Here is a 14,057-nt window from a genome sequence, read left to right as displayed (position 1 = left end):
CTAAAGGAGACTGAAGTTCTACAGTCTGCTGATGTGGATGTCGTTCTCTCTGACGTCTCTCTCGACTCCTCTTCTGAGGCGATGGAGGTAGATGTCAGACTGGGGCAATCGTCTCGCCCCAAAACTGAGCCTCCACCTGTTGTGGGCTCTCCTCCCCGACAGAAAGTGCGACTGAAGGTACTCCCGCCCTGATAGATGGCTCCCATTATTCAGTGGAACATGAATGGATTCCGTGCACATGTGGAGGAACTGCACCTCCTAGCGCAGCAACGCCCCCTGTGCTTGTGTTTACAGGAAACACATCTCAAACAATCTGATGCTCCTGTACTCAGGGGCTATAGGTTGTATCGCAAAGATGACCTGACTGGAGACAGGGCCAAAGGCGGAGTCGCCGTGTTTGTCGATAATGACCACCACTCCTCTGCTCTCCCCCTGGATACTGACCTGCAAGCAGTTGCAGTTTCAATTTATTCCGGTCGGAGGCTTACCGTTTGCTCCCTTTATTTACCCCCTCTGGATGCAGTGAACTTAGAGGCTCTCACAAACCTTATCGACCAACTCCCCCGCCCATTTCTCCTCCTGGGAGACTTCAATGCCCATCATGTCCTGTGGGGCTCCACTTCTCTTTGCGCTCGAGGTCGAATTTTGGAGGGCCTCCTAACATCTCAAGTGTTGTGCATCCTCAACACAGGTACTCCGACTCATTTTTCTAGTGCTACAGGGTCATTCTCAGCCATTGACCTATCTTTCTGCTCTCCAACCCTCACTGACTCCGTTCACTGGGAGGTCATTGACGACCTACATTCCAGCGATCACTTCCCTATCCGCATTCATCTCCTGGACGGTGTATTGCTGGAGCAGCGGCCACCATCATGGATGATTGGCAGGGCTAACTGGCCACTGTTCACTCGGTTGGCTGTCTTTGACCGCCACACCAGCGTACAGGAATGGGTGGATCACATCACGCTTGTGATCCATCATGCTGCTGACCTGTCCATACCACAGTCTTCTGGCACTCTTAAGCGGCGCCTTGTGCCTTGGTGGACAGAAGAGTGCCTTTCAGCCATCCGTGACAGGCGTGCGGCTCTTCGGCGATTTAAATGCCGCCCAACAACGGTCCATCTTACCGCCTTTCGTATCGCGAGAGCCAGGGCACGCCGTGTCATTAAAGAGAGCAAGAAAAGGTCATGGCAGGAGTTTCTGGACTCCATCAACCGTTCCACTTGTTCCACAAAGGTATGGGAAGCCATCCGGAGGATTTCCGGTAAACGCAGCCGTTTACCAATAGCTGCAGTCCTGAACCAGGGATGCCTCCAAACGACACCCAGCGCCATAGCTCAGTCGCTGGCAAAGCATTTTGCACAAAGTACTGCCACTGCAACCCAGGATCCAGCGTTTCGTCGCTACCGTGCGACTGTCGAAAGAGCGAATTTGAACTTTCGGTCGAACGGTTCTGAGGCCTACAACTCCCCTTTCTCCATGTGGGAACTTGAGTCGGCTCTTACTGAGACTTCTGACACTGCACCAGGTTACGACCGCATCCGGTACTCCATGCTTAGACATCTTCCAGCGGCGTCAAAGGAAATCCTCCTTGAATGTTTTAATCTCATATGGCACACGGGAGTGTTCCCAACCTCGTGGAGGGAGGCAATCCTCATCCCTCTCCTCAAACCAGGAAAGGACCGCACATGTCCCAGTAGTTATCGTAGTATCGCCTTGACAAGCTGTGTCGGAAAGACCCTGGAACGGATGGTTAACCGTCGTCTGGTCTGGCTGCTAGAGACCAGACAGCTCCTTAGCCGCTTTCAGTGTGGATTCCGAAAATTTCGATCCACAGTCGACAACCTGACCCTCCTCGAGGCGGCTATTCAGCAGGCTTTCCTCCATCAGCATCACTGTATCGGTATCTTCTTTGATATCAGTAAGGCATATGATACTACTTGGAGACACTGTATTCTTGCACAACTGCATCAATGGGGCTTTCGTGGCCGCCTCCCTATTTTCATTCGGTCTTTCCTGTCTCAGCGGTTTTTTCGGACCCGCGTTGGTAACACACTGTCTGATCGCTTTGAGCAAGAGAACGGTGTCCCCCAGGGCAGTGTTTTAAGCGTTACCCTCTTTGCCATAGCAATCAACAGTATAACGTCTACAGTGCGGAGTCCAGTACAGTGCTCCTTGTTTGTGGACGACTTTGCTGTTTTCTGTTCCTCCTCTAGTGTTGCATCCGCGAGCCGTCAATTGCAACTAACGGTGCGGCGGTTAGAGGAGTGGGCTGCAAAGACGGGTTTTAGGTTTTCTGCCGATAAGTGTGTTTGTGTTCATTTTAATCGTTCTCGTCGTCTTTTTACGTTGCCTGCCTTGCATATGGGGGATACTGTCCTACAGTTTGGAGACACAGTGCGGTTTCTAGGCCTAATTTTTGACTCCAGGTTGTCATGGTTGCCACACCTATGTGACTTGAAAGCCAGAACACTGAAGGCACTGAACATCCTCAAGTGCCTCAGCCACAGGTCTTGGGGAGTGGACAGGGTGCGTCTCCTTCAGTTTTATCGAGCTTTCGTGCGCTCCCGGCTGGACTATGGCTGCACAGTATATGGGTCAGCGAGGCCGTCTTATTTGCGGATCCTTGAAGCTGTTCACCATGCTGGGATTCGACTGGCTACGGGTGCTTATCGGACCAGTCCCGTACCCAGCCTCTGTGCTGAGGCTGGCAAACCGCCACTTACCATCCTGCGGCAGCTCCTGCTGGTGCGCCAAGCTTGTAAGTTTCTTGCAGCTCCCAGCTCACCTGCTCACCATCTTGTTGCCCATCCCCCTCTGGATCGCCTTTTTTCCCGCCGTCCCCGGGCTACGTTGCCGTTTGGGATCAGAGTGCACCGTGCGCTTGAGTCCCTCGGTGTGGAGTCTGTACAACCCCAAATCCTGGGTTTTAACCGCCTGCCACCCTGGTTACTGAAGAGGCCACGTGTGATTTTAGATTTCTTGCAGTACAAGAGAGATTGCACTCCTGCCACCGTGTTTAATGCAGCATTTTCTGCTATTTTATCTGAGCACCACGACTATGTAGCTGTTTTTACGGATGGGTCGAAACAAGGGGATTCTGTTGGTTGCTCAGTTGTTTTTCCCGATCGTGTCCTCAAGGTCCGACTGCCTCAGACTTTTACTGTCTTTGATGCAGAATTGTCTGCGATCTTGCGGGCACTGGAGCCGATGAGACTTTCTTCCTCTCTTAAATTTCTTGTCTGTTCCGATTCACTCAGTGCCCTTCAATCCTTGCACCGTTTGTATCCGGCGGATAAAGTAGTCCAGACCATCCAGGATGCCCTCCTCCGACTACAGCGACTAGGGAAGGTTGTAGCTTTCTGCTGGGTTCCGGGGCATGTCGGCATTGCTGGGAATGAACGGGCAGATCTCGCAGCCAAGGAGGCGTGTCTTGGTCCACACGTATCTCAGTGTGCTATCCCGTTGCACGCACTCACCTCGCTGTTGAGCTCCAGAGTCATGTGTCGGTGGGAGGATGAGTGGCTGGAAGTGACTGACAATAAGCTCCGTCTAGTCAAGCCCACAACGCGTGTGTGGTGTACTTCCTTTCAGCCCCATCGACGGGACGAGGTTCTCCTCACTCGGCTTCGAATAGGCCACAGCCCTATGACGCATGGCTTCCTGCTCCGGCGAGAAGACCCTCCATTGTGTGGTGCTTGCGGCGTCCAGGTCACTGTGAGCCACATTTTACTGGATTGTGTTTTATTTTCTGACCAGCGGGCCTCGGCTGATTTGCCAGCGGACCTGCCAACTCTTTTAGGCAACACTCGGACGAATGTGGTTAAAGTTTTAAAGTTCTGTGCCTTGTCAAATGTTTTTACAAAGATTTTAGGGAGCGGATTTTAATTTGCTCACTGTGTGACAAGCTCGCCCGTCTTTTCTGTCAGTGGCCAGCCAGTGACACATTCCTATGTCACTCTTGTTGCTATCTTTTCCCTTCCCTTCGGTTATACTTTCTTATGTAGTAATTTCCCTCTTTTCCTGTTTTCTTTGAATGTGTTTTTCAGTTTTATTAGGTCTCTCCAAATTCGTTCCTTTTAATGTGTGTCAGGGCGCTGATGACCTCGATGTTGAGCGCCCATAAACCCCAACACACACACACACATATACACTCGCATACACACACATATCCATCCGCACATACACAGACACAAGCAGACATTTGGAAAGGCAAAGAGTTTGGGCAGAGATGTCAGTCGAGGCGGAAATACATAGGCAAAGACGTTGTTGAATGACAGGTGAGGTATGAGTGGCGGCAACTTGAAATTAGCGGAGGTTGAGGCCTGGCGGGTAACGAGAAGAGAGGATTTACTGAAGGGCAAGTTCCCATCTCCGGAGTTCTGACAGGTTGGTGTTAGTGGGAAGTATCCAGATAACCCGGACGGTGTAACACTGTGCCAAGATGTGCTGGCCGTGCACCAAGGCAATTATCATCCTCCACCAACACCATCACCACTGCCAACACCACAAATTCCCAACACCTCACAGCCTGAGCCCCCACTCAGTCTTCAGCTTCCCATGCAGGTTTTTCTTGAATCCTGAGACATCCATTCGTTCCAAAGGCCTAATCTTCAGTTTCAAGCACAAATTTAATCACACTGTCCTAGTCAAAAATCTCCTTTCATTCACTTTAAACTCAATTGGAAATACTATTTCGCCACACAAGCCCAGCTCAGAACCAACAGAGTGAACATTGAACCCTGCCTAGAACACTTCCAAACCTAATATCAAAAGTATCCTCCTCTTCCCTAAAAACATCTCCTCCAGAAGTCCTCACTTCCAGCATTGCCTCTCAATCCTTCCTGAAAAAGTCACTGAAAACTTGCACCTTACTCAAGCTGAGCTGCAGTAACCTGAAGGAAGATCACTCCATCATCCTTCCTGTGGACAAAGGCTCTGAACCTTCAAAAAGTCACAGAAACTGCTGTGGGCACCAGGATACAACCCTTGTCCTACACCAACCTTTGCATAGGCTGCGTGGGAGAGGCATTCCTCAAAACCCTGTGGCTTGGCACAGGTCAGTGAATGACATCTTTGTGATCTGGACTGATGGTTAACAATTCTTTCACTTCCTGCAACAGCTTAACTCCTTTTCCAGCTCATATTCACCTGGTCTTTTTCAAAACCCAAAGCCATCTTCCTCAATATTGGCCTCTGCCTCACTGCAGTTCACATCCAAACATCTGTCAATACGAAACCAACCAACAAGCAACAGAATCTACATTTTGATAGCTGACTCCATGTCAAATGCTTCTTTTCCTACAGACTGGGCATCCACAACAAACATCTGTATCATCCAAGCCTTAATTGCCTCAGTATAGTACTTCACCCAGGTTATTACTTTCACAATTGCAGCTCTGAAATGAGAACCTCTCTCCCTGATATCCTCCCCACCTCTGTAATATCCATGTCATACTATCTGATATTCAAAGACCATTATCCCTATCCCAGGGTTCCTATCCCCTGAAGTTGATCCCACCATAAAATCTGCCCCATACACTCTCTCACTCACTACCAACTACTCCAACCCCACCACAATTAAATCTTGCAGTATCAAAGGTAGAGTAACACGTGAAACCACAGTTTGTTTACCTACAAATGTTTGTATGCTGCCCAGTATTTTATACAGGAAATGATCACCACTAAACTGCCTGATTGTATAAATGGCTATTAGCAGAACTGTCTGCTGTACCCAGTTGCTGAATATGCTTTACAGTTTGACACCACACAGGCTTTTAGAATCTTCACCGAATCTTCCTTTCCCTGAACTCCAGAGAGGGGAACTTGACATCCGACACATCTTCAATTCCAGACATTATCTTGGGCTTAACCTCCATTAACGTACAGTCCCCCGTCTTTTTTCACTAAACCTAACCTAATCTAGGGGTAGTAGGGGTAATGTATACAAATAATGAGGCTGTATATACCAGATTGGTTGAAGTTGCTCCAGGTGTCCCTGAGTGTTGCTTGTATGTCACACATTTTCAACCTCACTCTCAGAAAACTATCATTTTGATTCTAATATTGGCTATTCTCAAATAATTTAACATTTCACAGCAACATCTAGGATTGGTGGGGATATATTTCCCCCACAGTATTGTAATATACATAATGAGTCCTATTAGAGTATATATAAAATTTGGTTAAAACTGCTCTGGGCAGTCATAACTTGTGCTTTTATGCCACCCCCCTTTTCACCTCAACCCCAATGGCAGGTGGGTAGTTCTTACCTGATAGTGCTTGTTTCCAGACAGTAAATGATATGTAGACCAAGTTTGATTGAAATTAATAAAGTAGTTTAGGAGTTATGGAACATACATACATACATACATACAATGATTTTTATAAATGTATTGATTATGCCTGTTTGATTATTTTCTTTAATGCTTTTTATTTCTCATCTTTGTACTCCTCTTCATGTCCTCCCCATACCACCACCACCAACCACCACCACCACCACCACCACCACCACCACAAGCCTCACTTTCTGGTTTTTTCTCCATCTCCCTTTCCTCTTAGTTCTTAATTGAAATACATATTTCATTTCTCTTTCTAATATTCCATCTTTACTTCACACTCATTTTGTATCAGCTCTTGACTGAAGTTGGCACAGTGCTGACCAATATTTCACTGTATTATCTTTGACCCCCCCCCCCCCCTCTCTCTCTCTCTCTCTCTCTCTCTCTCTCTCTCTCTCTCTCTCCCTCTCTCTCTCCCTCTCCCCCCTCCCTCTTTCTCTCTCTCTCTCTCTCTCTCTCTCTGATGCCTCCACCTTCATTTCTATCTCCCCTCCTCCTCTTCACAACAGGTGTATGTCTACTCTCTTGGGGTCAGAGTGATCTATTCTCCCTTTTTAACCTTCTTCAATGTTTTCCCCTTTCCTCCCTGAGGAAGGAGCTAACACAAGGCTAGGATAGTTCCTTGTACATTTATATGTATCTGTCAGCAGTAGTAAGAATTTCACCCACTGAACATAAGTACTGACCAGCAATTACATCTTGTAATTTTATAGTTTAAGTAAATGTCACAGGTGAAAGAATTTTTATCTACAAAATAATTCTAAATACTTATTTTAAATTTACAAAGAGACAGAATGGCTTGTCGATACTAATATTGAGGCAAAATTCCCACACTGGTGATACACATATAAAATGTAAAACACTAATCCTAGCTTTCAAAACTGTTAGTTCCTTCCACAGGAGGGCAAGAGCACAGCTAAGGGAAGATTAGAAAGTAGCAGTAGGTCACTCAGTCACCAGGATGAGCTAGACACGCCTGTTATGAGGATGAGGGAAATGAAGATCACTTCATATTTATTTACTCTCATCCTCACAACAGGTGGGTCCTAGTCATCTTGGATCTGAGTTACCTGCCATTCCTTTCTAACCACCCCCTTGCCTATCCATCTTACCTTCATAAGGAAAGAACTAATGGCGCTGAAAGAATCCGCATATTGCTAGGGTGATAATACTGCACACAAAAAATTGGTAAAAACATTATCTATCTGACTGAAATAACTGCTACTTATCCATTTCACATTCTGCCTGGATTGGTTCTGACACAAAAACAAAATTTACCAATGAAAGTTTCTTTTTAATCAATATTATTGGTATAAGGCCTATTCAAAAATAAATGAATAAATTATAATTTTAAATGAGGTAAGTTCTTTGTATATGGATCCACTGCTTATAATTGAACTGTGTTTGCTAAAACAGAATGGTCTAACAAGTAAAAATAACTATTTTCCAATTAAAATTAAAAACTGACAAACTATTGTGCTGATGCATATTATTTGCATGCGTGATGTTTGTGAAGTGTTTCCAGTGTTAAAATATTAATGAGATGAATGTTAATGAAGAAATTAAAGTTTAATGTCACTATATTAAATAATTTACTTCCATCCAGTCTCACGTACCAAGGTAGTTTGACATGTTGCCCACTTTAGTATAATATGATAAATTTAAAATTTGTTCTTATCAAAATGGTGCAATATAAGGTATGCAAATAAAGATATATTAGATGATCTTAATGATGTGATCAGCTGCAAAGTTTTATATTCTGTAAATTTTAGAGTACTTCCTGTCAGATTAAAATTATATGCTGGATCTAGTGTTTCATGGATTATTTTTCTCAACTTGTTTGCAATTTTAATCTGTCAGGAAGTTTTGAAATTGTGCACATTCTACTGCAGAATAAAAGGTTCATTTTGGAAACATTAGTCTCCGACCACAATCTATTGGTTATGAACTGTGGATTAAAACAGAAGAAACTGCAAAAAGGTGGGAATTTAAGGAGATGGGAGCTGGATAAACTGACTAAACCAGAGGTTGTACAGAGTTTCAGGGAGAGCATAAGGGAACAATTGACAGGAATGGAGGAAAGAAATACAGTAGAAGAAGAATGGGTAGCTTTGAGGGATGAAATAGTGAAGGCAGCAGAGGATCAAATAGGTAAAAAGACGAGGGCTAGTAGAAACCCTTGGGTAACAGAAGAAATATTGAATTTAATTGATGAAAGGAGAAAATATAAAAATGCAGTAAATGAAGCAGGCAAAAAGGAATACAAACATCTCAAAAATGATATCGACAGGAAGTGCAAAATGGCTAAGCAGGGATGACTAGAGGACAAATGTAAGGATGTAGAGGCTTATCTCACTAGGTGCAAGATAGATAGATACTGCCTACAGGAAAATTAGAGAGACCTTTGGAGAAAGGAGAACCACTTGCATGAATATCAAGAGCTTTGATGGAACCCAGTTCCAAGCAAAGAAGGGAAAGCAGAAAGGTGGAATTAGTATATAGAGGGTCTATACAAGGGCGATGTACTTGAGGACAATATTATGGAAACGGAAGAGGATGTAGATGAAGATGAAATGGGAGATATGATACTGCGTGAAGAGTTTGACAAAGCAATGAAAGACCTGAGTCGAAACAAGGCCCCCCGGAGTAGACAACATTCCATTAGAACTACTGACAGCCTTGGGAAAGCCAGTCCTGACAAAACTCTACCATCTGGTGAGAAAGATGTGTGGGACAGGCGAAATACCCTCAGACTTCAAGAAGAATATAATAATTCCAATCCCATAGAAAGCAGGTGTTGACAGATGTGAAAATTACTGAACTATCAGTTTAATAAGTCGCAGCTGCAAAATACTAACACGAATTCTTTACAGACAAATGGAAAAACTGGTAGAAGCCGACCTCGGGGAAGATCAGTTTGGATTCCGTAGAAATGTTGGAACACGTGAGGCAATACTGACCCTACGACTTATCTTAGAAGAAAGATTAAGGAAAGGCAAACCTACGTTTCTAGCATTTGTAGACTTAGAGAAAGCTTTTGGCAATGTTGATTGGAATATTCTCTTTCAAATTCTGAAGGTGGCAGGGGTAAAATACAGGGAGCAAAAGGCTATTTACAATTTGTACAGAAAGCAGATGGCAGTTATAAGAATCAAGGGGCATGAAAGAGAAGCAGTGGTTGGGAAGGGAGTGAGACAGGGTTGTAGCCTCTCCCCGATGTTATTCAATCTGTATATTGAGCAAGCAGTAAAGGAAACTAAAGTAAAGTTCGGAGTAGGTATTAAAATCCATCGAGAAGAAATAAAAACTTTGAGGTTCGCCGATGACATTGTAATTCTGTCAGAGACAGCAAAGGACTTGGAAGAGCAGCTGAACGGAATGGACAGTGTCTTGAAAGGAGGGTATAAAATGAACATCAACAAAAGCAAAACGAAAATAATGGAATGTAATCGAATTAAGTCGGGTGATGCTGAGGGAATTAGATTAGGAAATGAGACACTTAAAGTCGTAAAGGAGTTTTGCTATTTGGGGAGCAAAATAACTGATGATGGTCGAAGTAGAGAGGATATAAAATGTAGACTGGCAATGGCAAGGAAAGCGTTTCTGAAGAAGAAAAATTTGTTAACATCGAGTATAGATTTAAATGCCAGGAAGTCGTTTCTGAAAGTATTTGTATGGAGTATAGACATGTATGGAAGTGAAACATGGACAATAAACAGTTTAGACAAGAAGAGAATAGAAGCTTTCGAATTGTGGTGCTACAGAAGATTGCTGAAGATTAGATGGGTAGATCACGTAACTAATGAGGAGGTATTGAATAGAATTGGGGAGAAGAGGAGCTTGTGACACAACTTGACTAGAAGAAGGGATCGGTTGGTATGACATGTTCTGAGACATCGAGGGATCACCAATTTAGTATTGGAGGGCAGCGCGGAGGGTAAGAATCATAGAGGAAGACCAAGAGATGAGTACACTAACCAGATTCAGAAGGATGTAGGCTGCAGTAGGTACTGGGAGATGAAGAAGCTTGCACAGTATACAGCAGCATGGAGAGCTGCATCAAACCAGTCTCAGGACTGAAGACCACAACAATAACAACAGTCTATCTTGGTATGCACACATAACGGAGACCTGGAACTGTGTACTGGTTTTGCTGAGATATCCGTATGTGCATGGTTAGTTACTATTTCTGTTACAAAATTTCTCAGAAAATTATGAACAGAATTATGCTGTCATGCTGTCTTCAAAACTCTATGTTGTGTACGGAGGGTGTTCAATAAGTAATGCAACACATTTATTTTCCTGGTCAGTTTCGGTTGAAAAAATGTAGAATTTATTGTGGGGCATAATGAAACATCCCTGCTCCAGCCTCTATAGTCTCATAAGGCTGTGTCAGGTGTCAGTGCTATACATAGCCTCCAAAATGGCATCTGTAATGGAGGGGCATTCCAAGCAAATAGCTGTCATTGAGTTTCTTTTGATGGAAAACCAGAGCTTTGCAGATATTCTTAGGCACTTGCAGAATTTCAGTCATCATTGCAACAAGGATGCGCAAACCTGTCCAATCTTCCGCATGCCGGCTAACTGCACACAGCTGTGACTCGTGCAATGCTGGAATGTGTGGTCACTTGCATTCGAGGTGATCGACAGATCACAATCAACACATTGCTGCACAACTGGGTGTCCCTGTTGGTAGTGCTGACACACTTGTCCACCAGTTGGGGCACTCAAAGGTTTGTGCTCGCTATGTTCCTCACCACCTAACAGAAAACCACAAAGACCAACAAAGGACCATCAGTGTGTAGTTGCTTGTACGTTATGAGGCTGATTGCGACAATTTTTTCTCGAACCTAGTCATTGGTGATGAAACTCGGATGCATCACTTTGAACGAGAAGCAAAAGAGCAATCCATGGAGTGGAACCACACCACTTCTCCTCCGAAGAAAAAGTTCAGAGCCAGGCATCCTCATCCAGTAAAACCATGGCTATGATCTTCTGGGTCTCTGAAGTGATTGTTCTGTTTGATGTCCTCCCTCATGTTGCAACGACCAACTCTTGAAGTGTATTGTGCTTCCCTTAGGAAACTGAAGAAATGCCTTCAGTGTGTTTGTCATAACAAAAATTGAAATTAGCTTCTCCTTCTCCATGACAATGCAAGGTCTCACGGAAGTTTGCACACCCAAGAAGAGTTCATACAACTTCTTTGGACAGTTCTTCCTCATGCACCCCACAGTGCGGACATTGCACCTTCCAACTTCCATCTGGCCCAATGAAGGATGTTCTGTGCAGGAAACAGTACATTAATGACGTGAGGGTACTGATGCAGCAAGACATTGTCTCCTACTTCAACCAGTACAGTGGTACCCTGCAGGCATAAAGGCCCTCTCAGTAAGGTTACGCAAAGCCATCACGTTGAACCGAGATTATGTTGGTACATAGGGTTTTGTTGCCAAAAGAGGGAATGATTTGGTGTAGTGGAATCCAGAATAAAACCAAACTGATTTCACAAATGCCCCTCATACAATTGAAATGTAATTGAAATACCACCTAAATTTATTTAATGGGTAAACATTCTAGTCTGTGGTTTATTAATCTTATAGTCCAGTTGACCTTTTAGGTGTGAAAATTGGCAGATAACTGGAATCATACACACTGATCAAAGAAATCAAGAGATTTATCCCTTCCAGCCTCATTTTGGTTGATTGTATCCAACATAGTTTCAAAGCCAGGTAAATAATTTGTCATTATTGGTAGTTGTGTAAACCGCCAAGTAGTCGTTTGTGTTTTAGCAACAGTGAACGACTAACTTATTACTCAATTTTGTAATGTTCTTGTTTCCATTGTTAATTGTATATATTAGCACCCCTTTTTTTTTCCAGCATTGATCTGAAGCCTTCCGCAGTCCTACGCCCTTATCAAGAGAAGAGCCTCCGTAAAATGTTTGGCAATGGTAGAGCTCGGTCTGGTGTTATTGTTCTGCCATGTGGTAAGTAACACTTGGGTCTATCATAAATATTTGTGGTAAAAATACCATGTTGTTCATGCAGCTATGAAAATTTGCATAGCAGAAGCCGAACTGTGATTTATATTGCAAACCTCCATTAGTTTAAAAATTGCAAGGAACAAAATAAACGGAAATGTATGAACAGATTGTGGGTGAACATGCAGTTTTAATCTTCTTTTGAAATTGGAATACAGTGTGCATTCTGATGTTACAGTATGTGAAATGGGGGTGGTGGTGGTGGTGGTGGTGGTGGTGGTGGGGGGGGGGGGGGGGGTGTAACTTGTAAGATAACCAAATCGATTTTTTGTCATTTCTTCTTGTTTGCATCTGTAGCCATGAAACTGAGAAGCTTAACAAATAGTGGAATCTTTTAATAATTTATGGAATTTCACAGTTTTGGATTCACTTTTACATACATTTTTTATTGAACTTGATGCCATATTGTTCAGACGATGACCTGTTCTGTAACTTTGTGAAAAAGTAACACATAAATCAGGTTAACTCTCACGTCGAACAACAGTCCAGTGGCAATTTATCAGATAAATTATATCAATGTTGAAGCACAGTTTTTAGAAATACTATGAGTGAGTGGATCGAGTGTTGTTATAAAAGTCTTCAAAACAAAACCGGCACAGAACACAATTCATATTTACATCGTGTGTCACAGTAAATACAGTGTTTTGCATAAATCTATTACAGAAAAAGTTACACAGAGACATTTCATTCAGACCAGTCCTTAATGAAAGTTGTAACATACAATAATCAATTGTTCTAATCACCATGATTGTCCAACCTTTCTAGTATTTGCAACACAGTTTAGTTAAAATAGTCACTAGCTTGCATCAGAGTATTCACTAGTGGGTTCTTAGGTAATGACATTACTAAGTTTTCATGTTTCTACCGCAACATCTGTATATAAATAAATACTCCACAACCCACTGTACGGTTTGTGGTGGAGGGTACTCTGTATCACTTCTAGTCATTTCCTTTCCTGTCCCACTTGAAAATAGACCAAGTGAAAAATGACTTTCTCTATGCCTCCATATGAGCCCTAATTTCTCGTATCTTATCTTTGTGGTCCTTACACATAATGTATTTGGAATCAGTAGAATTTTGTGGCAGTCAGCTTCAAATGCCAGTTCTCTAAATTTTCTCGGAAGTGTTTCTCGAAAAGAACGTTGCCTTCCCGTCAAGGACTCCCATTTGAGTTCCTGAAGCATCTCCATAACACTTACGTATTGTTTCAACCTACCGATAACTAATTTAGCAGCTCGCCTTTGAATTGCTTTGTTATCTTCCTTCAATCCCACCTGGTACGTATCCGAAACACTCAAACATTACTCAAGAATAAGTCGCACCAGCGTCCTACATGCTGTCTCCTTTACAGGTGAGCCTCTCTTTCCTAAAATTTCCTAATAAACCGAAGTCAACCATTCACCTTCCCTGCCACATTTCTCATATGCTCATACCATTTCATATCACTTTGCAACATTATGCCCAGATATTTAAACGACTTGGCTGTGTCAAGCAGGAGACTAGTAATACTGTACCTGAAAATTATAAGTTTGTTCTTCCTATTCATCCGCCTTAACTAAAGTTTTTCTACATTTAGGGCTATGTGCCACTCATCACACCAACTAGAAATTTTGTATGAGTCATCTTGTATCTTCCTATAGTCACTCAACTTCGACACCTCACCATACACCACAGCA

At 43.4% G+C, this 14,057-nt stretch overlaps 1 protein-coding gene across 1 annotated transcript in view; it reads left to right on the top strand.

The window, feature by feature from the left end:
* The window catches only part of LOC124789628 (general transcription and DNA repair factor IIH helicase subunit XPB), a 99,701-nt gene that overhangs the window by 45,837 nt on the left and 39,807 nt on the right, over positions 1-14,057 (top strand). Inside the window, exon 9 of the mRNA XM_047257049.1 lies at positions 12,221-12,327. Within this exon, the coding sequence (XP_047113005.1) occupies positions 12,221-12,327 (107 nt within the window). The remainder of the gene's footprint in view (positions 1-12,220; positions 12,328-14,057) is intronic.

The sequence above is a fragment of the Schistocerca piceifrons genome, chromosome 3 (assembly GCF_021461385.2).
Source record: "Schistocerca piceifrons isolate TAMUIC-IGC-003096 chromosome 3, iqSchPice1.1, whole genome shotgun sequence".
Lineage (NCBI taxonomy): Eukaryota > Metazoa > Arthropoda > Insecta > Orthoptera > Acrididae > Schistocerca > Schistocerca piceifrons.
The sequence above is the reverse complement of the archived record's forward strand: the minus strand, read 5'-3'. Positions and strand labels throughout refer to the sequence as shown.